We start from the raw sequence: 24,661 nt of genomic DNA on the forward strand, positions 1-24,661 counted from the left end.
GGGGGGGCAGGGAGTTGGCAAACCACAGCTCAAGGGTCCAAATCTGCCTGGTATCTGTTTTTGTGTGTTTGGGAACTAAGAATGGCCTTTACATTTTTTAGAAGTTGTGAAAAAGAAAAAGAATATGTGAGACCCTGTGTATGTGGCATGCAGAGCCTGAAATATTTACTGTCTGGCCCTTTACACAAAGAGTTTCCCCTGCTCTGGAGTAATGGTCCTTAAGAACATGCATGAGGTTCGCCTGGAGGGCTTCTCAAAACATGGATTATAGGGCCTCATTCCTAGAATTTCTAATTATGTGGGTCTGGGTTGGAGCCGCTGAATTTGTATTTCTGGCAGTTTCCCAGTGATGCTGATTCTGTCAGTCTGGGGACCCCTTTGAAGGACCACTGCTCTAAAGGGAAAGGGCCTCCTCCCTGAGGTCAGGGTACCGGCTGCAATTTGATTTTCCCCCCATTTAAAAAAATTAAAATATAATTCACGTGACATAAAATTCATCCTTTTAAAGCGTACAGTTCAGTGTTTCTTAGCATGCTCACGATGTTGTGCAGCTGTCATTACTCCCTAATTCCAGAATATTTTCATTACCCCTGAAAGAAACTCTGTACTCATTAGCACATTACCCTCATCCCCCAGCCCCTTGCAGCCCCTAATTTATCTTCTGTCTCTATGCATTTACCTATTCTGGACATTTCATGTAGATGGAATCACACAGTATGTGGCCTTCTATGTCTGACTTTTTTTCACTTAGCATAATATTTTCAAAGTTCATCTATTCTGTAACGTGTACAATTTAATTTTGGCTGATGTCTGAGCAGAAAAGTCTGTGTCTCGGAGCTGGCTTCCTTAGGACAGGAGATCTGCCTTAAGCTTTGCTCATTTCCAAAGGCAAATAGGAAAAACATTACCAGAGCTAGCCGGAGCTTGGAAGCAATTCTGAACTGATATTCTCTCAAGAATCCACAATCTTCTCCTTTCTTTCCCAGCTCCTTAAACCTCCTGGCATTCCTCCTCTCTTTATAGACAATTACCCTTTTGGAAAAGTCTGGAGTAGATAGTGATTGCAGTCCAGAGGCAGATTAAAAATAGTTCACTCAAACCGCATCTCAGCTCTATCTTGTAAGACCTCTCTGCTTTCTTTGATTTGGCTCCTGCGGGATGTGGAAAGAAGTGATGAGGGTGACTAAAATGCCTTGGTGTGAGAAGTGCTAATCCAGACTGAGCAGGGTGTAGTGTTTGTCCTGTCCAGTAGCTCAGTTCAAGCCCTTGGGTAAAGGGAGTAAAGGAAGTCAGAACAAAATTCCCTTCTGTTTTCCAAATTGAAACCATTGGTGTTTCCTAGTGATGATGATACCTGGCTTTTTTTTTTTTTTTTTGGAGTATAGTTGATTTACAGTGTTGCATTAGTTTCAGGTGTACAGCAAAGTGAATCAGTTTTAGATATACATATATCCACTCTTTTTTTAGGTTCTTTTCCCATATAGGCCATTACAGAGTATTGAGTAGAGTTCCCCGTGCTATACAGTAGGTTCTTATTAGTTATCTATTTTATATATAGTAGTGTGTACACGTCAATCCCAAGCTCCCAATTTATCCCTCCCCACCCCTTATCCCCTGGTAACCATAAGTTTGTTTTCTACATCTGTGACTTGACTTCTGTTTTGTACCCTTCTGTTCATTTGTACTCTTTTTTTTTAGATTCCACATATAAGCGATGTCATATGGTATTTTTTTTTTTTTGAGTGGCTTGAACAAGAGACATGTATTTTCTCATGTGCTATAAGTCCATAATCAAGGTTCTAGCAAATCTGGTTTCTGGTGAGGGCTCTTTTCCTAGTTTTTGTCCCAAAAGTCACTGAGGTATAGTAAAGTTCTTCAATCTTTTTATTTTTTCTTTCTGTTCTTCAAAGTAAATCAATTTAAATAATCTACCTTCAAATTCATTAACTTTTTTTTTTCTTATCTTCATTCTTGTGTTAAACCCATCAGAACTTTTTTTTTCTTTTATATCAGCTATTGTACTTTCAGTTCCAGAACTTCTAATGATTTTTTTGGTTGTTTTAGTTTTCCTTTCTCTGCTGAGATTCCTCAGATGTTTTCTTATTATATCTATCTTGTCCTTCAAGATTCATACATACTTTCAATAGCTGACAAAGTTATTCGTAGCTATTTATTTATCTAAATCATCTTGGTGTCAGTTATGTTAACTAATTTTTCCTGATTATAATATTTTCCTGCTTCTGTACATATCTAGTAATTTTTTACTGTCTGCTTGACATTATGTATGTTAACTTGAAGGCTATTTGGATTATGTTGCCTTCCATTAATGGGTATTAAATTTTTATGTCATATGGTATTTGTCTTTCCATATCTGACTTCACTCAGTATGACAATCTCTAGGTCCATCCATGTTTCTGCAAATGGCATTGTTTTGTTCTTTTTCATGGCTGAGTAATATTCCATTATATATATATAGATATATAGATATATATATATATATATCACGTCTTCTTTATGCATTCCTCTGTTGATGGACATTTAGGTTGCTTCCATGTCCTGGCTATTGTAAATAGTGCTGCAGTGAACACTGGGGTGCATGTATCTTTTCAAATTATGGTTTTCTTTGGGTATGTGCCCAGTAGTGGGATTGCTGGGTCATATGGTAGTTCTATTTTTAGTTTTCTAAGGAACCTTGGTACTGTTCTCCATAGTGACTGTACCAAATTACATTCCCACCAACAGTCTAGGAGGGTTCCCTTTTCTCCACACCCTCTTCAGCATTTATAGTTTGTAGATTTTTTTTTTTTTTCGGTACGCAGGCCTCTCACTGTCGTGGCCTCTCCCGTTGCGGAGCACAGGCTCCGGACGCGCAGGCTCAGCGGCCATGGCTCACGGGCCCAGCCGCTCCGTGGCATGTGGGATCTTCCCGGACCGGGGCACGAACCCGTGTCCCCTGTATCGGCAGGCGGACTCTCAACCACTGCGACACCAGGGAAGCCCTAGTTTGTAGATTTTTTTGATGATGGCCATTCTGACCGGTCTGAGGTGATCCCTCATTGTAGTTTTGATTTGCATTTCTCTAATAATTAATGATGTTGAGCATCTTTTCATGTGCTTTTTGGCTATCTGTGATACCTGGCTTTTATATAGAGGACTTACAACTCCTTGAGGCCGGGATTGAGACCCTGTGCTAAGAAAATAATGTGGCCCCTGCCTAATACTCAATCTTTTATTCTCCCCTAGGGAGCTTGATTGTGGAATGGATGAAATTCTAAGACATTTAAGACTGGCAAAAGTACTTGTCACCCTGTGCAGCACTTGGGAAAGCAGGATCAAGACAGAGACAGAACCGATTTTTTTCACTCTTACCTGGTTCCCACTTTGCCACCATTTAAGCCAAGAACAAACTTCCTTTGGGTTCAGCTATGGGCTAGACTGGGCTCGGCTCTAAAATGCTTTGGCGGGTTTTTGAGGGGAAATTGGCAGCTACAGGCAGCTGGCTTTTCTGCAGCAGTTCTTCATCTGTTCGTTTATTTTCCCAATATTGATTGAGCTCACGGTTGGGCCATGTACAGGGTGTAGGGATTTGTTTAAAAAATGAATAAGACCTGGTGTGCCATACAAAAAGCTAAAAATTTAGTCGGAGGGGTCAGGCAGGCAGAAATTGTAGATTAGATACACTGTGTGATAAGTGTTATGTGAATTCAGAAGAAGAAACCAGGGGATGAGAACTAGGAATTTTAAACGGGAAACTGTATGTGTAATGTGTAAACGAAGTTAAATGTATTGTATAGCACAGTTCATTGGGGATCTCTTAACTGTTGGGTGTGAGCAGAATGTGTGGGAAATGTAGTGGCAGTAGGTGAGATAAAGAAGTATGCAGGTGTGAAAAAAAAATACGCAGGGACGAGGACGCAGAAAGGACCACCATATTGATAAGTTTGGACAATAAATCCTGTAGGTAGTTGAAGTATTTTGAGAGGGGAAGCCCTGAGACGATAATATTTGGTTTTAGGTGGTAGAACACCCCTGCTGTGACATGTGAGAGAAATTCAAGAGGGAAGAATTAGCAACTGGCAGGACAGCAGGGAGACCGTTTGTATTTAGCCAGAAAATGAGAACATGGATTGAAGCAGTGGGGGTGGATTTCAGAGCTATTTCTGAGGAAGAGTCAGTAGAATTTCATCCCTCGAACTTGGGGTGACAAAGCACTGTGCTTCAGGTAAAGATACTATCTCATAGGAATTCAAAGTGACCGAAGATACTGCCTGAGCAGTTTGAGAGGGACTCTGGTACTGGGGCTGTGCTTAAAGACAAAAGACATCAAAAGCTTTTTAGATTGCAGTTGTCTTTTTTGTTTTTACTTTTTTTTTTTTTTTTTTTTTTTTTTTGCGTTATGTGGGCCTCTCACTGTCGTGGCCTCTCTCGTTGCGGAGCACAGGCTCCGGACGTGCTGGCTCAGCGGCCATGGCTTATGGGCCTAGCCGCTCCGCGGCATGTGGGATCTTCCCGGACCGGGGCATGAACCCGTGTCCCCTGCATCGGCAGGTGGACTCTCAACCACTGCGCCACCAGGGAAGCCCTGTTTTTACTTTTTACTTTTTGGCAGTGCCACCCACACAGGACGTGGGATCCTGGGTCCCTGACCAGGGATCAAACCGGGGCCCCTGCATTGGCAGCGTGGAGTCTTAACCACTGGACCACCAGGGAAGTCTCTGCAGTTGTCTTTTTTAAGAGTGCCAGGTTACTTTACAAAAGTAACTTATTTTCCAACACCCTTTGGAATTACCATACCCCTTTCCTTTTCTTTGCTAAACTGTGGAAATCTAGTACTTCCGCCACATTCAAGATGGTGGCACCAGAATTAGACTTTTCAACACACGTCTTGGATGGCCCCGCCCCTGATCAGAGCTGCTTCCGCCACTCTCTGCGCAGCGGGACGCATTTACGCCGCCTCGTAGCACTCAAGATGGCCCGGGTTCCTCCTACTTTCCATTGGCTGGATTTCTCCAGTTTTCCGTCTTCGCGAGGGGGCGGGACTTCTATTTGATCGACATCTTTCTTGACCAATGGACGAAGGGCAAGGGCCAATGACGCGCTGGAATTGGAGAACCATCCAAGTGTCTGGGAGGGCGTTTGGGCTGGGGCGGGGTGGAGCGGAGCCGGAAGCGGGAGGGGAGAGTGAAACAGGAAAAGAAGGGAAGAAGGAAGAAGAGGGAAGAGGAGGAGAGGGAGGAGGAGGAGGGAGGTGGCGGCGCCGTGGCGGAGGAGCAGGAGCAGGAGGGGGATGGAGAGGAGAAGGCTCCTGGGTGGCATGGCGCTCCTGCTCCTCCAGGCGCTGCCCAGCCCCCTGTCAGCCAGGGCTGAACCCCCGCAGGTAAGGGGGAGGGGGTGTCCGGGCCAGGCTGGGGCCTGGGGGGCGTCGAGGCCTGGCTGGAGGGGGCTGAAGGAATGTTGTTGCCAAGAGTTGCGGGGTCCCGAGAGGGGCACCCATGCCTGGAGTGGACAGGGTCTAAGGGGGCGTCGGTGTTTAGCTGAGGGACACCTGTGACGGTTTTGGTATCACGGAGGTGGCAGAGGCATGGTGCCAAGAGAGTGAGGGGCCTTTGAGACGGCAGTTAGGTCAGGTGGGCTGGCATGACTGTGACTGGATAGTGGCGCAAGCGGGGTCATGTGGGGTGCATTCGTGTCCTCCAGTGGAGCAGGTCTCCAAAGCAGCGATGCCGCGTGTATGTCTGTGCGGGTAGGGGTACGTGGGTTATTGAGCGGGCTTGAGAGGGAGGAGGGGCTGGCTGAGAGGATATCTATTTCAAGCTGGACCTGGGAAAGTTGTAGGGGCCTCTTGGCCCCATTTTTACTGGTGTTGGAGGCAGGACTCTTGGAAGGCAAGTGAGATGAAGTAGACTGGGACCGCTCAGCAGCAGGGCACACTTGAGCTGTAACAAGCTCTTACTATCAGGTTGGCTGGCCTGGGGAGCCGGTCACTGATGCTGATCTGGGCCAGCTGCGGGTTTTGAGCAAAGGGTCGTGCTGATGCCAATACGGGCAACAAATGGAGCACCCCAGCTTTTCTTGCTAAGTGGCTTGTGCTGATTTTAGCGCCGCTGGCATTTCGAAACCCAAATGGGAGCGTTACTCCTGGCGCCAGGTTGGGTGGGGTGCAGTAGGGGGGAATCACCCCTCCTTCCCTTCCTTGCATTTGGCAAGGCTTTACCATTCTATTTTCTTCAGTTTCTGTTCCCTTCAGTGTCTTTTCAGAAGGGCCTATACAGACACACACAGAGCAAGATGGCAGACTCTATACAGCTTAGCACTTGAACTTTGTGTTGTGGTCAAAAGTAGAAGCAGAATGCCAGCAAAAAGCCTTATCTTTTTTCCTAGGAGTTTATGAGCATCATGTTATGCCCATTAGTATCCTCTATTTAAAACATTAATTTTTCAGGTGAGATGAACTTTATATAAACTGTTTAAAGCCGTTTAACCATTTTAAAGTGAACAATTCAGTGGTGTTTAGTGCATTCGCAATATTGAGCAACCACTGCCTCTGTCTAGTTCCAAAACATTTTATCACCTGGGGAGAAAACCCTGTACAAGCAGTTCCTCCCTGTTCCCCCTTCCCCCAGCCCTTGGCAACCACCAGTCTGCTTTACATGTCTATGGATTTATCTGTTGAGGATATTTCATATAAATGGAATCTTACAATACCTTTTGTATCTGGCTTTTTTTTTTGTTTTTTAACCTTTTGTATCTGGTGTCTCTCCCTTAGCATAATGTTCTCAAGGTTTATCCATGTTGTAGCATGTAATTCATTCCTTTTTATGGCTGAATAATACTCCGTTGTGTTCCATAATTTGTTTATTCATTTATCTGTGGACGTATCATCTGCTTTTCCCAAAGAATATATTTATGTTTATTGGAAATAACATGTGAAAGGAATAGAGCTCATTTTCTGTCCCAGTACATTCCTTTTTCTAGGGCTGGGGCTCTTCTGTTTTAGGCTTTGTTGAGGTTCTTTGTTTTCTCAGTTAAAATCATGAAGTGGCAAGAGAAATAAATTTCCTTTATTAGAAAAGTTACAAAGCTAAGATATAGATGTTGAGAGAATAAAATATAGAACAAACTGTTGCTTTTCCTTTGCACCTGCGCCTTTCTGTAAGTATCTTTAAAGGCTGTTTCCAATAACCAGTAATTAACATTGCTAGGGGGTTGATTTAGGAATGGTGCAGGCTTTGGAGCCTTTTGAGGTGGGTGCCCTGGGCCTGTGGACTACATCTCCCCATTGGAGAGCAGTGGTGGGAACCAGATCCATTTCTTTAGCAGGAAGGATGGAAAGTGGAGGTTCCTTTCCAGGTCATGGAAGCCTGGGACGTGGAGAGAAGGTTTGGGTGGGGATCTTCAGTGTCATGCCCTAATTGCAGCTTGTGGATCACAGACCGTTTTGTTATCATTTCTCTGGCACTTCCGATACTTACTTGGGGGACAGGGTGGCTTTTGTACTTTGGTCCATTTGAATGGATGCTAGCACTGGCCAGCAGCTATTATGTGGTTACAGTTCCTGCAGAGAAGGGAAAGTTTTTAAAATGAGTAGGCTCTCTCCTTCTAACCCCCTTCCCCCTAACACTCCTAACCCCATCTCATAGCCTGTCTCTTTCTCTAGCCGAGTCTCAGTATCTATAGTGAGAATTGTGTTTTGAATTTTAACCTTTGGAATGGAAGTTACTCTATAATTATTAACTCTGAATCCGCCACAATTTAGTCAATTTAGATTTTGTTTTGTTTTTGTTTTTGTTGATTTTTGGCTTGCAGAAATCAGTGAAGGAAAAAAAATTTAGAGACCATTCTGGCTTAGGATGTACTTCAGGTACTCACTGTCCGTATTTCAACAAGTGGCTTCTAGCTAGCTCCGAATTGAGGAGGACTCTCTGTACTCCGTCTGTATTGAAAATTGTATGGGTACCTCACTGCATTTTTTTCCCTTGAAATGTCTCTATCAAGTACAGTCTTTTTTTTTTTTTTTTTGTGGTACACGGGCCTCTCACTGTTGTGGCCTCTCCCGTTGCAAAGCACAGGCTCTGGATGCGCAGGCTCAGCGGCCATGGCTCACGGACCCATCCGCTCCGCGGCATGTGGGATCTTCCCGGACCTGGGCACGAACCCGTGTCCCCTGCATCGGCAGGCGGACTCTCAACCACTGCGCCACCAGGGAAGCCCAGTCTTTTTTTTTTTTAATTAAAGTATAGTTAATTTACAGTGTGTTAATTTCTGGTGTACAGCAAAGTGATTCAGTTTTATATATATGTATATATGTATGTATATACATATATTCTTTTTCATAATACAATCTTTTTTTTACACATGCATTTAATATCAAATATATGATATTAGGCAGCTTGCTTTCCCTGGTTCCAGCTCTGCACTAGAACAGTTTTCTTGCCATCCTGACCCAAATAATTTCATCAGTTTAACTCCATTCTGTGATTAGGAACTTAGACTTAATTCTCCTATGGGTCATTGCAACTCAGATGTGATTCCTTGAATCCATAGAGAATAAAAAAGCAATAGAGTCTCCAAACAGTAAGGCCTTGGCATTTGTCTCTTCCAGTTAAATTATGATGGGATATGCGGAGTTTCTTTCTTTCTCTTGTTGGTTAGATTCAACAGAAAAATCTGACTGTAGTATTTAAAGTAAAGTTTTAGGAGAAATGTCTTTTTCAATAAAGTGATCCAGCCGATGGGCTGGGCACAGATCTGTAGAGATGCAGTCCTTGCCCTTCCTCTTCCATGCTTAAAACTTTGAGTTGGAAGGGGGCCCTGGTTCATGATATTTTTTCTTCCCCTCACACCCTCCAATAGTATACCCCTTCCGCCCCACCTTTACTCTCCTCCATTGCCCCAGTTTTCAGTCCAGAAGCCCTGCTCCACTCTTCTTTCCTAAATATGGCATTTCAGTGTGACCACCCTTATTCCTTGTAGAATAGTGGGATATGAGACTTTCAGATTCTTACCCTCTTTCTTTCACTTTCTTAGTCTGTTTTATACACCAAAGTGAGCAATTGTCTAAAGTTAACACCATGAGTTGCTGTAAATCCTTTGAGTAGAATCCAACAAACGTTTACCAAAATGTTCATTCTTTGCAGCAGGCTATTATTATTCCTAGGCACTGGGAACCCTCAAATAAGTAGCAGAATCCCTGTCCTCAAGGAGCTAATAATCCTGTGGGAAAGACAGATAATATCCACTGATATGTAATCTGGAGGGATCAGCGCTGTAATGGAAGTGCAAGCAAAGGATGGTGGGAACAATGGCTAGGGCTGGGGGAAGGTGGGGATTTAGGGAAGGTTTCATAGAGGGAGAGGCATTTGGACAGGGCTTTCAAGGTTGATAAGGATAGGTAGGATGTCTGTGGACTAGGAAGGGGGAAAGTTTATTCCGGCATGAAAGAGTGAAAATGGAGCTTTTAGAAGTGGCACATAGTCTGTGGTGGAAGCTTTGCCTGTGGGTGTGCAGAGGACTGTGGGAATAGCTTGAGACTTGAAAGGTGAGCTGCAATTAGACGATAAGGAGGGCTTTTATCCATTTGTCGAAATTCTGCTGACAGTAGAACTTCCTGTGATGTTGGAAATCATCTATATCTGTGCTGTCCATTTTGTAGCCACGTAGCCACATGTGGCTATTGAGTCCTTGAAATGTGGCTAGGATAACTAAGGAACCGAATTTTTAATTAATTAATTTTTGGCTGCGTCAGGTCTTATTGCAACATGCAGGATCGTTTGTTGCGGTGCTGGGCTCTTCCTTGCTGCACGTGGGCTTCTCTCTAGTTGTGGTGTGTGGGCTCAGTAGTAGCCCCTTGGCATGTGGGATCTTAGTTCCCCGACCAGGGATTGAACCCACGTCCCCTGCATTGGAAGGCGGATTCTTAACCACTGGATCACCAGGGAAGTCCTGGAACTGAATTTTTAATGGCATTTAATTTTTTGTATCACCTTTATTGAGTTATAATTCACATGCCAAAAGATTCATCCTCTTAAAGTGTACAGAAAATGTTTTTTTAGTGAGTCAGAGGGTTGTGTGACCATCACCACTATCTGATTTTAGAACATTTTCATCACCCCACAAAGAAACCCCATAGCCATTAGCAGCCCTTCCCCATTACACCCCCTCCTCCCCCAGCCCCTGCAATCACTAATTTACTTTCTGTCTCTTTGGATTTGCCCATTCTGGACATTCTGTATAAATGGAATCATACACCATGTGGTCCTTTGTAACTGGCTTCTTTCACTTAGCATAATGTTTTCAAGATTCTTCCATGTTGATGTATTTGTGTATCATCACATGTATCAGTATTTCATTCCTTTTTATGGCCGGTTAATATTCAGTTGCATGAATGTACCACATTTTATTTATCCATTCATCAGTTGATGGACATTTGAGCTGTGTTCCCTTTTGGGCTATTGTGAATAATGCTGCTATGGACATGTGTGTACAAGTTTTTGTGTACACATATATGTTTTCATTTCTCTTGGATATATACCTAATGGTGGAATTGCTGGGTCATATGATAACTCTATGTGTAACCTTTTGAGGAACTGCCAGACTGTTTTCCAAAGTGGTATGATATTCAGTTTTTAGTTTAAAGTAAATAGCTACATGTGACTACTGACTACCTGTTAGACAATGTAGATCTAACAGTTTTCCAGTGTGGAGGTGGAATATAGTCTAATGTAGTGGTGAGGTCATGGGCTCTGGGGGCAGATTACCTGAGTTCCAAACTTGATTCTTCCACTTACTATCCTTGAGCAAGTTACTTTAACCTCTTTGTGCCTCAGTTTCCTCATCTATAAAATGGGAATAATAATAGCACATACTTTAGGGACTTCCCTGGTGGTGCAGTTGTTAAGAATCCACCTGCCAATGCAGGGGACATGGATTCGAGCCCTGGTCTGGGAAGATCCCACATGCCGCGGAGCAACTGAGCCTGTGCACCGCAACTACTGAGCCAGTGCTCTAGAGCCCACGAGCCACAACTACAGAGCCCACATGCCACAAATACTGAAGCCCGCACACCTAGAACCCATGCTCCGCAGCAAGAGAAGCCACCGCCTAGAGAAGCCTGATGCGCCACAACAAAGAGTAGCCCCCACTTGCCGCAACTAGAGAAAGCCTGAACGCAGCAATGAAGACCCAACGCAGCCTAAATAAATAAGTAAATAAATAAATAAATAAAAGTAGCACGTACTTTATAGGTTTGTTGGGACCTGAAAGATATATATGTAAAGCTTTTGGAATATACTTCATGGTTATTAAATATAATAATACTTATCACTGCTATTCTTATTGGTGATCCGCAAGAGTGCATTGTGGTTGGTAAGTTAGTGTCAACTCTCAAACTAGGTTCAGAAACTGAGATTTGGGGAGTTTGGAAGTGACTTCCTTGATGCTGTTCTATATCTGAGTTTAGGTTTGTCCCTGTGATCCTTTACCTATGTAGGTAACTCTTCATGGTGAACCTATGTAGAATAGTGGTTCTCAATTGGAGACAATTTTGCCCCTGCCTGAGGACATTTGTCAGTGTCTGGAAACATTTTTGATTGTCGTAACTCAGGAGCACTACTGGCATCTGTTGTATGAAGGCCAGGGGTGCTGCTAAATGTCCTCAGGGTAGTCCCCCACAACAAAGAATTGTCCTCCCCAAAATGTCAGTAGCGCCAAGGTGGAGAAACCCTTGTGTGGTACTTGCTATCCCCTTACCAGCTCCTGACCAGTATCGTGGGATTTGAGGTCAGCCTTCCTATGAAAAGATGTGTGTGAAATAAGCTCTGATGACAAATTTCAGGTGGGACAGTTTAAAGCTTTAGTGTCCTGAATCCTGATGTCTCTCAGATTTGCTGACATGTGTTACCAGTCAGCTCATCATCGTCAGCCAACATCAACTGTTTTGACAAAAGCACATTTTTTTAGTCTGTGGTTCAGTAAGCAGGTGAGCCTCCCTAAGTCACCCCATCTTAAACCTTCTTTCCTCTCACTTTGGTCTGCCTTTGTGGTTTCACTTTAAGAACGTTTGTCTTCATCCCAGTGGAAGCCTGAGGGCCAGTCACTTTCTTTTCTGTGTCCTCCATGGTCCCACCACCAATCTGAACTGAGTCATGTTCTTAGAACTTTTTCCTTTCCTCATTCCAGATCTTGGCTCTCCTCTCATTTTCGGCCTCACGAATGTTAGTTTGTTCTCACGCACGCTCAGCCTGCAGAAACCGTTAGATGTTCCCAGGTCGCCACGAGGGAAGCTGATGGTCCTGGACTTTACCAGAGCTGTGTCTGGAGGAGAGCCCTCTCTTCCAGGTCCAGGATGTCCCTCATCTCTGGGTGCTGGGCACAAGCTGGCTACTCTGTGGGTGCTGTGGGTAAGTTAGATGGCTTTGGATTCAGAATTCCAACAGCCTTTTGAATGCCTGGCCATCCGTACACCTGAGGGCCTCTTTCTTTCTTGCCTTAAGTTGCTGGACTGACGTTTGAGGGACCATCAGGACCAGGTGGAGCAATGACCAGGTGGGTTCATTCCTTGCCCTACCACCCCAACTGTGGGCCCTGCTGGGGCCACCGACCCCACTATAACCACACAGACAGAGCAGCCACTGGGTGACAGGGAACGGTGACAGCGGGTCTTGGTGACCTGTCCACTCAGCTGCATACAACAGGCTGAGGTCTGCCAGTGGGCACCTCCCTTTTGGCCCATCCTTTGAAGTTCCACTAGGTGGAGCAAAGTCTGGCCAAAAACCCACATGCAAATGTGGAAACCACAAACAAAGAAATACAAATAAATCCAGAACATTGCAACATGGGAGGTAAAGAAAAGGGAAACAAGTCTCATTCTATTGAATTCTGCAGCTTGTTGATACAATTCTGGGCTTTCCCAGTGTGGGAATTAAAATAGGTCATCCTCTCAGACTTGTCAGTCTTGCCTGGATGGGGTTTTTGGGGTTTGGGGGATACTTTCGCTTACTCAGCTACATTCCCATAGCTGGATTTATTTACTTTTGGTTTTCATCTTTCCATACTTTTTTCTGTGGGAAAGCAGGTGAGCTGTGTATCTTCTGTTCCTGGTGCCGTCATCACCCTCATAGAGCCACGGCTCAGTTTTGATTCACCATCTTAGGTGTTTTAAAGAATTTAAACTTGTTTTGGAAGAGATGAGAGTGAATGTAAGACGTTACAAGAATATTTGTGGTTTGGAAAGGTGGATCCTAGAGTGAAGTTATCAAAACATTTCTGTTTTGATTTTTAAATATGGAGCAAGACAGATCTTACATTGTAACACTGTTTTGTTACACATTCTTGCAGATCAGAGACACGCGCGGTGCATGGAGAAAATGCGGTGCGTGGAGAAAATAATCATATTTTTCAAAATTGTACATACTGCTTTTTGTTCGCCGTTTAAAAATTAATCTTCCTCATCTAAAATTCCACCTGGCAGTTTCACTCCAATCGTATCAAAACCCAACCAAACACAGACACAATGAAAAACACCATAGCTTAGTTTATTGATCAGATTTACACTTTTGTGGTTTATTTGGGAGAGAAAGTTAATATTTGTCTTTCTACACTAGGATGTTGGAGCACGGTAGCTCTTTGGGACTTGAATATAGAGTCGAACAGTGTGAGAAGTTCATCCTGTGTACGTCTTTCTTTTTTTCTTGAGTCCCTTGTCTTTAATTATGCAAATCCCCTTGCTGCTGTTGCTGTGGGTGGGAGCTGGGAGTGGAACACCTGCACCGGCCTGATTTCTCATAAGGACCAATCTGGCTGTCTCTCCAATCCCTTTCTTAGACCCGATTGCTGCCTTTCTTTGGGCTTTGAGGTACCTTTTACCTTTTCACATCAGTTTTTAATTACACAAAAATAACACACGCTCATAACAATGGTAAATAATAGAGAAATACAAAAATACTTAGAGGAAAAAGTGAAAGTTTGTGGTTTGTTGTGTATTTTTGGTTTTTCTGCTTATGCTGCAAATTTATAGATATAGTAATATAACTCCTATGTATAAACTTACATCCACACACATATAAAATACATAAAGTTGTTGGTATGGGTAGGGTTCTTTATTTTATTTGTTTTTAAAGCAAAAATGGGATAATTTATATGTAGTACTTTAACAACATGCACCTTTTTTAAAACCTTAATATATTGTAGACTTCTTTTCATATCGCATATATGCCTCTGATTTTTTTTTAATGCCTGTAATTACTTTAGACCATGATTTATTTGACTACCCCTCCATAAATGAACGTACATTGTGTCCAAGGTATTGCCATTTCAAGCTGTGCAGCAGTGAACATTGTTGCACTTATTTCTTTCTGCAGTTTGCTAGGTTCCTAGAAGTGGAACTGGGGACTATGGGATTATAGGGTATGTACATTTGGAATTTGGGGCCAATAGTGCCAAATTGCTCCCCAAAACGGCTTTATCAGTTCACATTCCCATCAGTAGCGCATGCAAGGCCTCACTTCCCCACACACATGTGAACATCATTTCTTCACCTGCACCCTCTGTATATCCTTGGAGATGTGCCTTCTGACTCTTAACATGGGCACCTGGGGAACATTTCAGTTTACTTTCTCAAAAGCCTATAGGTCTCTAATTGGCTTAGCTTCCAGTCTCCCTGTCTGCAAACTGGTTGCTCCCTTTGCTGTGGAGTAGGATTCACACAAGGGCAGTGAGCCTCTAGCCAGAGGAGGGTAGAAATGCCTGCCCATGTGCTGAAGGAAGTGGTTTGTGGTCCCTGGAAGATGTCAAGCAGGTGGCCTGGAGCTGTTGGCCAATTGCTGTGTGGTACACAAGTCTAATTTCATGCCCGACCTTACCACCCCTCCGTGGTGGCCATCCCAGAAGAGACGCCTGGAAGTGGCATTGCTGAGAGTGCAGACTCTGGAGCCAGACTGCCTCCATATAACCTTGGACTAGTTAGTTAACTCAGTATCCTCATCTGTAAAATGGGTTAATAGCGCCTAGCCTGTAGGGTTATTGTGAGGGTTAACTGAATTAATACTTGTAAAGCACTTAGAGCAGTGCCTGCCACATAGTAATTACTTGGCAAATGTTAGCCTTTGTTGTTGTTGTTGTTATTAATTATTTTAGCTCTGGGGAACTTTAAGACTTCCCTCTTCCCTTACTGACCCAAGGTTTGTTTTCAGTGGAGGAATTTAAGAATATATTTTGGTTCACTCCTTGTCCAAAATGCACGTGAATCACTTTCCATATCATCAGCCTTGGTGATCAGATGAGAGGTGTTTTTTCAACAACTATTTTCTAATAATAAGATATGAAATTATTTATTCTTAGAGCAGGTAAGTTAGGATATATGCTATTTTTCTGATACACGCACCACTGCAGCCTCTTGAGTGAGGAAAAGAGTGGGGGGTTGTGGTTAGTCGTTCATTCTGACCACAGTGCTGCCACACGCAGATCTGTCTGCTCTCAGCACACAGTGGACTGTACCGAGCTGAGGGACTCCCTCGGGCTTCTTGACACCTGTCCCCAACCTCCATTTGGTACTTCCTGTTCTGAGGTGAGGATGGTTTCTGAGGCTTTTTTTTTTCTTTTTTGTAATACAGCTTTATTGAGATATAATTCACATACCATAAAATTCACTCTTTTAGAGTATACAATTTAGTGGGTTTTAGTGTATTCACAAGTTTGGACCACCTCACCACTAGGTAATTTCAGAATGTTTTCATCACCCCCAAAAGAAATGCCGTATCAGCAGTCATTCCCCCTCTCCCTGCCCCATCCCCCAAGTCGCTGGCAACCAATAATCTGCTTTCTGTCTCTGTCCATTATGGACATTTCATGTAAATGGAATCATATACCATGTGCTATTTTGTGAGTGCCTTCTTTCACTTAGCATAGTATTTTCAAGGTTCATCCATGTTGTAACATGTATCACTATGTCATTCCTTTTTATGGCCGATAAATATTCCTCTGTCTGGTTGTAACACATTTAGTCCTCAATTGATGGATATTTGGGCTTTTTTCACTTTGGGGCTATTATGAATAATGCTGCTTTGAACATGAATATACAGTTTTTGAGTGGACATATGTTTTCATTCTCATGAGTATACGCTTAGAAGTAGAATTGCTGGGTCATATCGTCACTCTATGTTTAACTTTTGAGGAACTGCCAGACTGTTTTCCATAGTGGCTGCACCATTATATATCTCCGCTAGCAATGTATGAGGGTTTCAGTTTCTCCACATCCTCGTCAATACTGTCTTTTTAAAAATCATAACCATCCTAGTGGGTGTGAAGTAGTATCCCACTGTGGTTTTGATTTGTATTTCTCTAATAACTAGTAATGTTGAACATCTTTTTGTGTTCTTTTTTTGTTTGTTTTTTGGTGGGTTTTTTTTTTTTTTTTGGTTTGTTTGTTTGTTTTTTGGTTTTATTGGCCATGCCATGCGGCACGTAGGATCTTAGTTCCCCGACCAGGGATTGAACCCCTGCCCCCTGCATTGGAAGCTCAGAGTCTTAACCACTGGACTGCCAGGGGAGTCCCCTTTTTGTGTTCTTACTGGCCATTTGTATATATTCTTTGGAGAAATGCCTATTCAATCCTTTGTTTGTTTTAAAGGCCCTTATCTGACTGACAGGACAGTGGTCTTCCCACGGAATCCCAGTGAGTGACTGTCCAAGGGGAGGTTTTCCTTTAAACTAGACTTTGTCAGAGCTCTGGCACTCTAGACCTAGCCATGCTAACATCTCTTCTCATGACCCTGGACCAATTACTTTACCTCTCTGAGCCTTCATTACTTCTATCAGCATCTCCCAGAGACGGGTCCGAGGCAGCCTTTCTGCTGTAAGAGGAAGAGGCCCTCGTGGTCCCAGAAGTCTACCATTTCTCGTGGAGATTCATGATGCACATGCTTTACGGTTAAGCCTCGGAAGAGTCTCACAGTTAAGAGACGTATATGAATCCCTTATCAGATAAATGATTTGCAAATATTTCCTCCCAATCTGTCTTTTTTTTCACTTTCTTGATGGTGTCCTTTGAAGTACAACTGTTTTTAATTTTGATGAATTCCAGTTTATCTGTGTTTTTCTTTTGTTGCTTGAGCTTTTGGTGTTCCCTATTTGTTTTAAGGGCTCTGTAAAACTTAATATTATTTAGGGTCAAAAATGGACTTTATTCAGAATAGAATCCTTTAATTTTTTTTTTATTATGGAGTATTTTAAACATTTACCAAAAAAAAGAGAATGGTATAATGAACCAGCATGTACCCATCTCCCAACCTCAGCGATTTAGTGTCTTGGCCAGTCTTGTTTTATCTATACTGTATCCACTTTCACTTCCATTTATCCCTAGTGAAATTATTTTGAAGCAGATTTCAGACTTCATATCATCTCAACCATAAATAGTTCTGTTTGAATCTCTAAAAGATAAAAGGACTATGTTCCCGAACATAACCACTCTCCCATATCACACCCTAAAAAATTGACAATAGGGCTTCCCTGGTGGCACAGTGGTTGAGAGTCTGCCTGCCGATGCAGGGGATATGGGTTCGTGCCCTGGTCTGGGAAGATCCCACATGGCGTGGAGAGGCTGGGCCCGTGAGCCATGGCCGCTGAGCCTGGACATCCGGACCTGTGCTCCGCAACGGGAGAGGCCACAACAGTGAGAGACCCGCGTACCGCAAAAAAAAAAAAAAAAAAAAAAATTGACAATAATTCCTTAATGTTACAGGAGAGGATCTTGTGTGTGAGAATTTAATTTGGATCTAGGGGTAAAAATACTATTAGAAAATTCAGCTAATTATGATAGTTCTTCAGTTTTCGTGAGTAATTAACCCTGTGTCACACTACTTTAAAAAAGTTACTCCCCAGTGACACGCTTCAATCCTATGAGTATCAAAAGTGCTCTTCCAACCACAGCTTTTTCTTTTTTACTTGAACAGATCTAGTGGTGAAGCTTTAATCATAGCAGCCCGCTCCCCCCTTTTTCCCTCTCAAAACTTTTTTTTTTTTGGACACATATCCATTTCCAACCTCTTCCCAGTATATAAAGTGAAAGATTAACTTATGACTTTTGCCCTCAATTTCTAGTGTAGGGAGAATTTTTGGAAAAATCCTGTTCTTATCTGAGATTGCACAAATGTTCAGAGAAACCTAGGAAAATGAGGAGACCCTGTTTGCGTATCTTCTCTTTCAGCTCTCCAGGGCCTAGGCTGGGTGTCCCCATCCCGTGTCTGGCTGACCATGCCCACCCTCAAGGTACAGTATTGGCGGGGGGTGGGGGTGGGGGGGTGTCTCATGGCTAATGAGCAATGCTGCTGAGGGAGAGGTGGAACATAGAATTTGGAGGCAAAGAAAGACACTGTAGGGATAATGATGCTATGAACAGATGTTTGGTAAGAGAGGCCGTGCTGTTCGAAATGTAGGAGATTTAGGGTTGAACAGGCTTCTTAATTGTGGGACCCTTCAGAGGCTTAACCGTAAAACACAGGCATCGTGAATCTCCAAAAGGGTCGGTAAACTTCTTTAACCATGTGAGCCTCTTATCGCAGAAATGGCTGCCTCGGAGCAGTCTCTGGGTGATGCTGATAAAAGTACTGAAGGCTCAGAGAGGTGAAGTAATTGGCCCGGGGTCATGAGAATAGGTGGTAGCATGGTAGAGTGCCAGAGCCCTGACAGAGTCTAGCTTAAAGGAAAATCTGCCCCTAGGCAGTCAATTACTGGGGTTCCATGGGAAGACCTCTGCCTCTTCAGTCAGAAACCCTAGGTCTAGTCCTAGGTCAACTCATACTCCAGACCAGTGTACTGCCCGGCAAGTGGGGATGGTAACTGCCTGGCCCTATCACCAGCTGATATAAGGAACAATGAAAAGGGATATGAAAGTAGTTTATAAACCTGAGATCTCTGCAAGGATGATGCTTTATTGTGTCTCTCATTGGTTAGTGCCACCTTTTCTATAACACTGGGAATTCCCTGGTAGTCCAGTGGTTAGGACCCTGTGCTCCTACTTTGGAGGGCCTGGGTTCAGTCCCTGGTCGGGGAACTAAGATCCCACAAGCTGCATGGTGTGGCCGAAAAAAAAAATGTAATTCTCAATAATAGCACATCTTGCCAAGAAGGTGCATCTTGAGAAAAGTGAAGGACTTTGGAATGTTGGATATAAAATATCAGATATTGGCACCTGCTACTTCTTTTCAGGGAGGGAGAGTGACTTGTGCTGACTTCTTGCTGTGATGGGGGATGCTTTCTCAAAGGCCTTCCAGCGTTTTCCCCCTAAGTTTTCTACTTATAGAGTAGGGTCTTCCTGTCCACTTCTGCGTTGCTGTAGTGCTTTCTTCACGATTTGGACTCCGGGTCAACGTGTTTTTGCAAGTGCTGTCATCCTGTGTTGCCTCACTCTCTGCGGCCTGGGAATCCAGGGTTCAGGTGTGGCCCGTGGTTGGGTGTAATGTGACGGAAGGTCCAGCATCCCTGCATCTGGTGTGATTCCCTCTCCAGTTTCACCACCTTCAGTCATCATTTTACTTGGGGTGTGGACGTGCATGTTCCAGAAGTTTCCCCACTCCCTACAGCTTATGGGAGGGATAAGTTTTCATAAAGTTTTCCGCTGGTATTTTTGACCATGAAATCTTAGACCTGGAGTAGATTTGGTTACCGAACAGCCTAAGGAAGGAGGAGGTAGTATTTGATATACATAAGATCCAGGAACTGAGGGAAGGCCTAGTGCCAGGAGCTGTGTTTCCAACTAGGCCTTTTTTTTTTTTTTTTTTTTTTTTTTGCGGGCCTCTCAACTGTTGTGGCCTCTCGCATTGCAGAGCACAGGCTCCGGACACGCAGGCTCAGTGGCCATGGCTCATGGGCCCAGCCGCTCCGCGGCATGTGGGATCTTCCCGGACCGGGGCACGAACCCGTGTCCCCTGCATCGGCAGGCGGACTCTCAACCTCTCTGCCACCAGGGAAGCCCCCAACTAGGGGCTTATTAAGTTTCACAATCCTTTAAGCAAAAAAGGCAACTTCCAGGTGTTGCTAATGGAGTTTCTGGTGAACGGGAGGCAAAACCAGAAGCCGCTTCATCCCATTCCCCATAAAGGAAAAACTGTCATGGGGGCGTTAGATCACGTCCCAGCTCTGCCTGGAGGAAGGCAGTTTTGCTTTTGAGATGGCTTAAGTGCTTTAAATTCCTCAGCTGAGAAATTAGATAGCCAGAGGGTTTCGCAATCCCTTCATCAAGCCTCCTGAGCTCATAGTACCATCCAGGTGCACTCCTTATCTCTTAGCTGTTTTTCAGGTTTCTGTGACCAGAAAAAGTCACCTGCCCAAATGTTTGGGGATTTAGGTGCATTAGCTTCATTTTTACCATCTTCTCTTTAGTCATCAATTCTCTTCATCCATGTAACCAGTTTTTCTTGAGGGCCTGCTTTGTGTGAGGCATTACTTGGTATTGTGAGGGACCCAGAAATGAAAGTTACCCATCTTGCCCTTAAGTTGCTTATACTATAGAAGAGGAGATAGGCCTGAGATTAAATAACTTTGCTGAATTTATGAGCACGTGAAAAAGGGAGTGGTACTACCAAATGTAAAATAGATAGCTAGTGGGAAGCAGCCGCATAGCACAGGGAGATCAGCTCCCTGTTTTGTGACCACCTAGAGGGGTGGGATAGGGAGGGTGGGAGGGAGATGCAAGAGGGAGGAGATATGGGGATATATGTATATGTATAGCTGATTCACTTCGTTATAAAGCAGAAACTAACCATTGTAAAGCAATTATACTCCAATAAAGATGTTAAAAAAAAAAGAGTGGATTTTCCTATAAAATCACAACCAAGATGATCTCTCGCTGGAGAGTGTGCACACTTGCTCTTATGGCTTTGCATCCAGGGGGCCCGGAGCTGCTTCCAGGGACTTAGAGTTGAGGTACCTTTAATAAAATGACCATGATGTTAGCCCTTTCCTTGGGCCTACCACCATTGCACCAAAAGTGGAGTCTCTCTCTACCCTGCCCTAAATTTAAATATAAGTGAAAGATGAAATCAGATTTAGTGGGGACCTTGAAGACTAATTTTCCTAAATGGAATTCTCTTTCCAAGTTACATGTGAGAGTGTATCATGTAGTTGGTGTGACCTAGGTCCCCCCCCCCTTTTTTTCTTATTCCGATCTTTGGTTTAGAGAGCAATTTGTGAGGAGACATGAAATGTTTCTGGGGACAGCCCTGAGTTGTAGCTTGCTGATTTTCGTGTAATTCTTGGCTACTTGACAGTTTGGTGAACTGTTTTCAGGGCAGGAAAAATGAACCTAGCATTTTGGTATAAAAACAAACAAGGCTGCTGTTGTACTTGGTAAAGCTGAAGTTGCCGATCCAGCAACAGCACACTAACCATCAGTGACAGCCCCCTGTCAGTGGTGAGTTTCGGAGACCCCTGGACTCTCCAGAGAGGGCAGTAAATGTTTATCCACGAAGGTGATAAATATCAGAGGGGTGATTGATTGTCAGCGGGAAAGGATTTTCTTGTTAGGGGGCAGAGAAGCAAGAGGCAGAAGCCTTAGGAAGCTGTTGTAAACTGGTTTCAGCTTCCGCTACTTTGATTTTTCTCTCTTTTTATTTTAAAAAGTTTTTTTAAAGTTTATTTGTTGTGATTGTTTATGAGCTATTTCTATATATATATTTTATTTTATTTATTTTTGGCTGTGTTGGGTCTTCATTGCTGCGCACGGGCTTTCTCTAGTTGCAGCGAGCGGGGGCTACTCTTTGCTGCAGTGCGAGGGCTTCTCACTGTGGTGGCTTCTCTTGTTGTGGAGCACGGGCTCTAGGCACGTGAGCTTCAGTAGTTGCAGTGCGTGGGCACCTAGTTGTGGCTCGCGGGCTCCAGAGCGCAGGCTTAGTAGTTGTGGCACACGGGCTTAGTTGCTCAGCGGCATGTGAGATCTTCCGGACCAGGGCTCGAACCCGTGTTCCCTGCATTGGCAGGCGGATTCTTAACCACTGCGCCACCAGGATTTTTCTCTCTTTTTAAAGGGCTAAGGCTGTACCATTGCCATGGATGTCTTCTCTCCACCTCCCACATCCCCCCCACAAAGTCCACTTCAAGATTTATCATATTTTAGTAGTAGTCATCAGAAAGAAAAGGTATGCTGGTTACAGGTACTCAGTAAATACACACATGTATGCATTGTACCTCCAGCTGATCTTTGCCCATCGTCTGCCTTTCTCAGATGCCCCGTGTGCCCTTGTTTCCATGCTTTCAGTCATGCTTGGCCCTGCTTAATGTGTTCACCTTCTCCCCGCAAACCCTACATGATTTTTAGTTAGCCATCTCTTGGTAAAACTTTCTTTGGCCATTTTATCCCTCAATAGCTTCCTTTCTTCAAGCCCTTCGTGCATTTACTGCCTCTACTCCTCCCCTCCCATTTGTTGTAGGGTGCCTACGTTTGTCTCTGTGTCTGCTGTCTTTTCTCTCTAACTGTGTAATCGAATAAATCAGTCCTCCAGGGCCAGACCAGTTCATCCAGTGTTGCATCCTTCTCATCTCCATGGTATATCCTGGGTGGCTGGATGCGACTGTGACTGTCATGTCACAGAAGAGGGGGAAGTGACGGGTATAATATCAAAATACTGTCTCCATGCGTGTTCAAGCCATTCTGGAGCCACACAGACCTGGTTGTAATGCTGGCTCCACTGCTTACTAGCTGAGTGTCCTTGAATGATTACCTAACGTCACTGAAGCTCATGTTTTTCATCTGTAAAATATGAGATATCAGCGTAGGTTAAGATCCTCCCTCTCTGAAATGTATCATTTGATGTTTAGCAAGTGATTGCAATTGAGGGCTGTTTGCCCAGACAACTTCTGGGAAGACTCAGTACAATAGCAAGAGAGCATCCACAGGTTTTCATGGATGCCTTGTAGAAGAAACAAGCCCTGTGACTTGTAGAACTCCTTGTCCTGCTCGGAGCCCAGGAGAGGTGTGTTTTCTTGCCTCGGCAGGCTTGCTACATGTCTGCCTTTGTCCAGCCCCAGGACACAGATCACCTAGTGTTCTTGGTTTCTGGCAGCCGAGCAGTCCTTAACATTTCTACTTGGCAAGGTTCTGCAAATCTTTGTTCTGGGCTTGGAATTCTTCCTATGGCATTCCCCAAAATAATTACTTCAGGATCCTTTTATTGATGCCAAGCCTGGCATTCATGACGTGACGATATCTTGGTTTGACTTTGATTGTGGCGCTCCCATTGGTTTGGGGTTTGGGTTAGTATTCATTTCTGTGTTTTTTGAGTCAGAACTCTAGGGCAATTAAATGTGCTTGTGCACAACCCGAGAAAGATAAGAAAGGTCTTTTATTTTTATCTTAGATGTTCTGTGTCGACCTAGCAGCCTCTACTCAAAACTCCTGGAAATAAAAAGGCTTTAGGTCTGGAGATTATCTCCTGCCCTAGAAGCCTGGCAGTTGTCCTGTTCTGACAAAACCCTCTTTCTTCAGATTCCTTGATTGCGAAATGAGAAACTCGGGGGCCCTCAACCCTAGTCTCCTTTAGCCTCCACTGGCCAGATGACAAGCACTTCACCAGGTTAGTTGAGATCCAAGGCATGGAAGACCTTCCATGCCAGCTTGCTCCTTGTGTGGGGACCCATTGTGTGTTGGGAACATATGAGAACTTCAGGACTTCCCCAGTCATTTACTTCACAGAGCTCAGCCCCAAAGTGGGTCAGAATGGGAGTCCTGGGGCCCCAGCGCCCTGACTCCACCCTTGGGAACACCACTGTCAGATCCGGTATAAATGACAGTCTTATAGACAGGATTCCGGAGCACAGACCAGGGACATACATGTCTGCTCAGCGTTCGACTGACCCTCAATTCTGGTTTTTGCCTTATTGGTAACTTCTGGTTTAATATCATGACTCCTGTATTATTGTAAAGGAAAGAGTCTTTAGAACCAGAGACTTCATTCAAATCCTTGCTCTTCCTCTGCCTACTTCCTCTGCTCTTCCTTGGGCAAGGTCTCCATATGCTTCAGTTTCTGCAACTGAACAGTAAAGATAATAATACCTACATCATGGGATTGTTGTCACATTAAGTGAGATGTTGGTTAAATGAAGTCCTAGCACAGAGGCTGGTTTATTGTCAGTAATAAACAAATAACTGTCTCTCCCTGCCTCCTTCCCAGAATTTAAAGATTATAAATGCATAGGCTGCTTAGAAAACGTTGCCAAAGGATTCTTGAAGTACAGTGAAGGAATGAATTCTACTAGCTATGAACATATATGCTTTGCAGTATGTCTTCTTTTTTTTTTTTTTGGTATTAATTTATTTATTTTTGGCTGCGTTGGGTCTTTGTTGCTGTGCGTGGGCTTTCTCTAGTCGCGGTGAGTGGGGGCTACTCTTCGTTGCGGTGTGCGGGCTTCTCATTGTGGTGGCTTCTCTTGTTGCGGAGCACAGGCTCTAGGTGCGCGGGCTTCAGTAGTTGTGGCACGTGGGCTCAGTAGTTGTGGCTTGCGGGCTCTAGAGCTCAGGCTCAGTAGTTGTGGCTCGCGGGCTTAGTTGCTCTGCAGCATGTGGGATCTTCCCGGACCAGGGCTCGAACCTGTGTGCCCTGCATTGGCAGGAGGATTCTTAACCACTGCGCCACCAGGGAAGCCCCGAACACTGTCTTCTTAAATAATAAGTTAA

General features: G+C 44.0%; 1 protein-coding gene across 16 annotated transcripts in view; it reads left to right on the top strand.

Moving 5' to 3' along the window:
* WBP1L (WW domain binding protein 1 like) overlaps positions 1-24,661 on the top strand; it is a 68,042-nt gene that overhangs the window by 3,862 nt on the left and 39,519 nt on the right. Inside the window, exons 1-6 of one of the 16 annotated variants that reach the window (XM_027112467.1) lie at positions 5,215-5,377; positions 12,492-12,543; positions 13,336-13,369; positions 16,625-16,669; positions 18,200-18,261; positions 23,474-23,561. The exons of 1 other annotated variant lie outside the window; for it this stretch is intronic. Coding sequence is in view for 10 of the 15 variants with exons in the window: in XM_027112453.1 (XP_026968254.1) it covers positions 12,344-12,398; positions 12,492-12,543; positions 13,336-13,369 (141 nt within the window). In the remaining 5 variants the exon portion in view is untranslated. Of the gene's footprint in view, positions 1-5,214; positions 5,378-11,158; positions 11,978-12,177; positions 12,399-12,491; positions 12,544-13,335; positions 13,370-16,624; positions 16,670-18,199; positions 18,262-23,473; positions 23,562-24,661 lie in introns of those variants that run through there. 14 more of the 16 variants (XM_027112462.1, XM_027112453.1, XM_027112464.1 and 11 more) reach the window with 14 other exon arrangements.

This window comes from Aethalodelphis obliquidens, unplaced genomic scaffold (genome assembly GCF_003676395.1).
Source record: "Aethalodelphis obliquidens isolate GAN/ISIS:26980383/991018 unplaced genomic scaffold, ASM367639v1 scaffold11, whole genome shotgun sequence".
NCBI classification, from domain to species: Eukaryota; Metazoa; Chordata; class Mammalia; order Artiodactyla; family Delphinidae; genus Aethalodelphis; species Aethalodelphis obliquidens.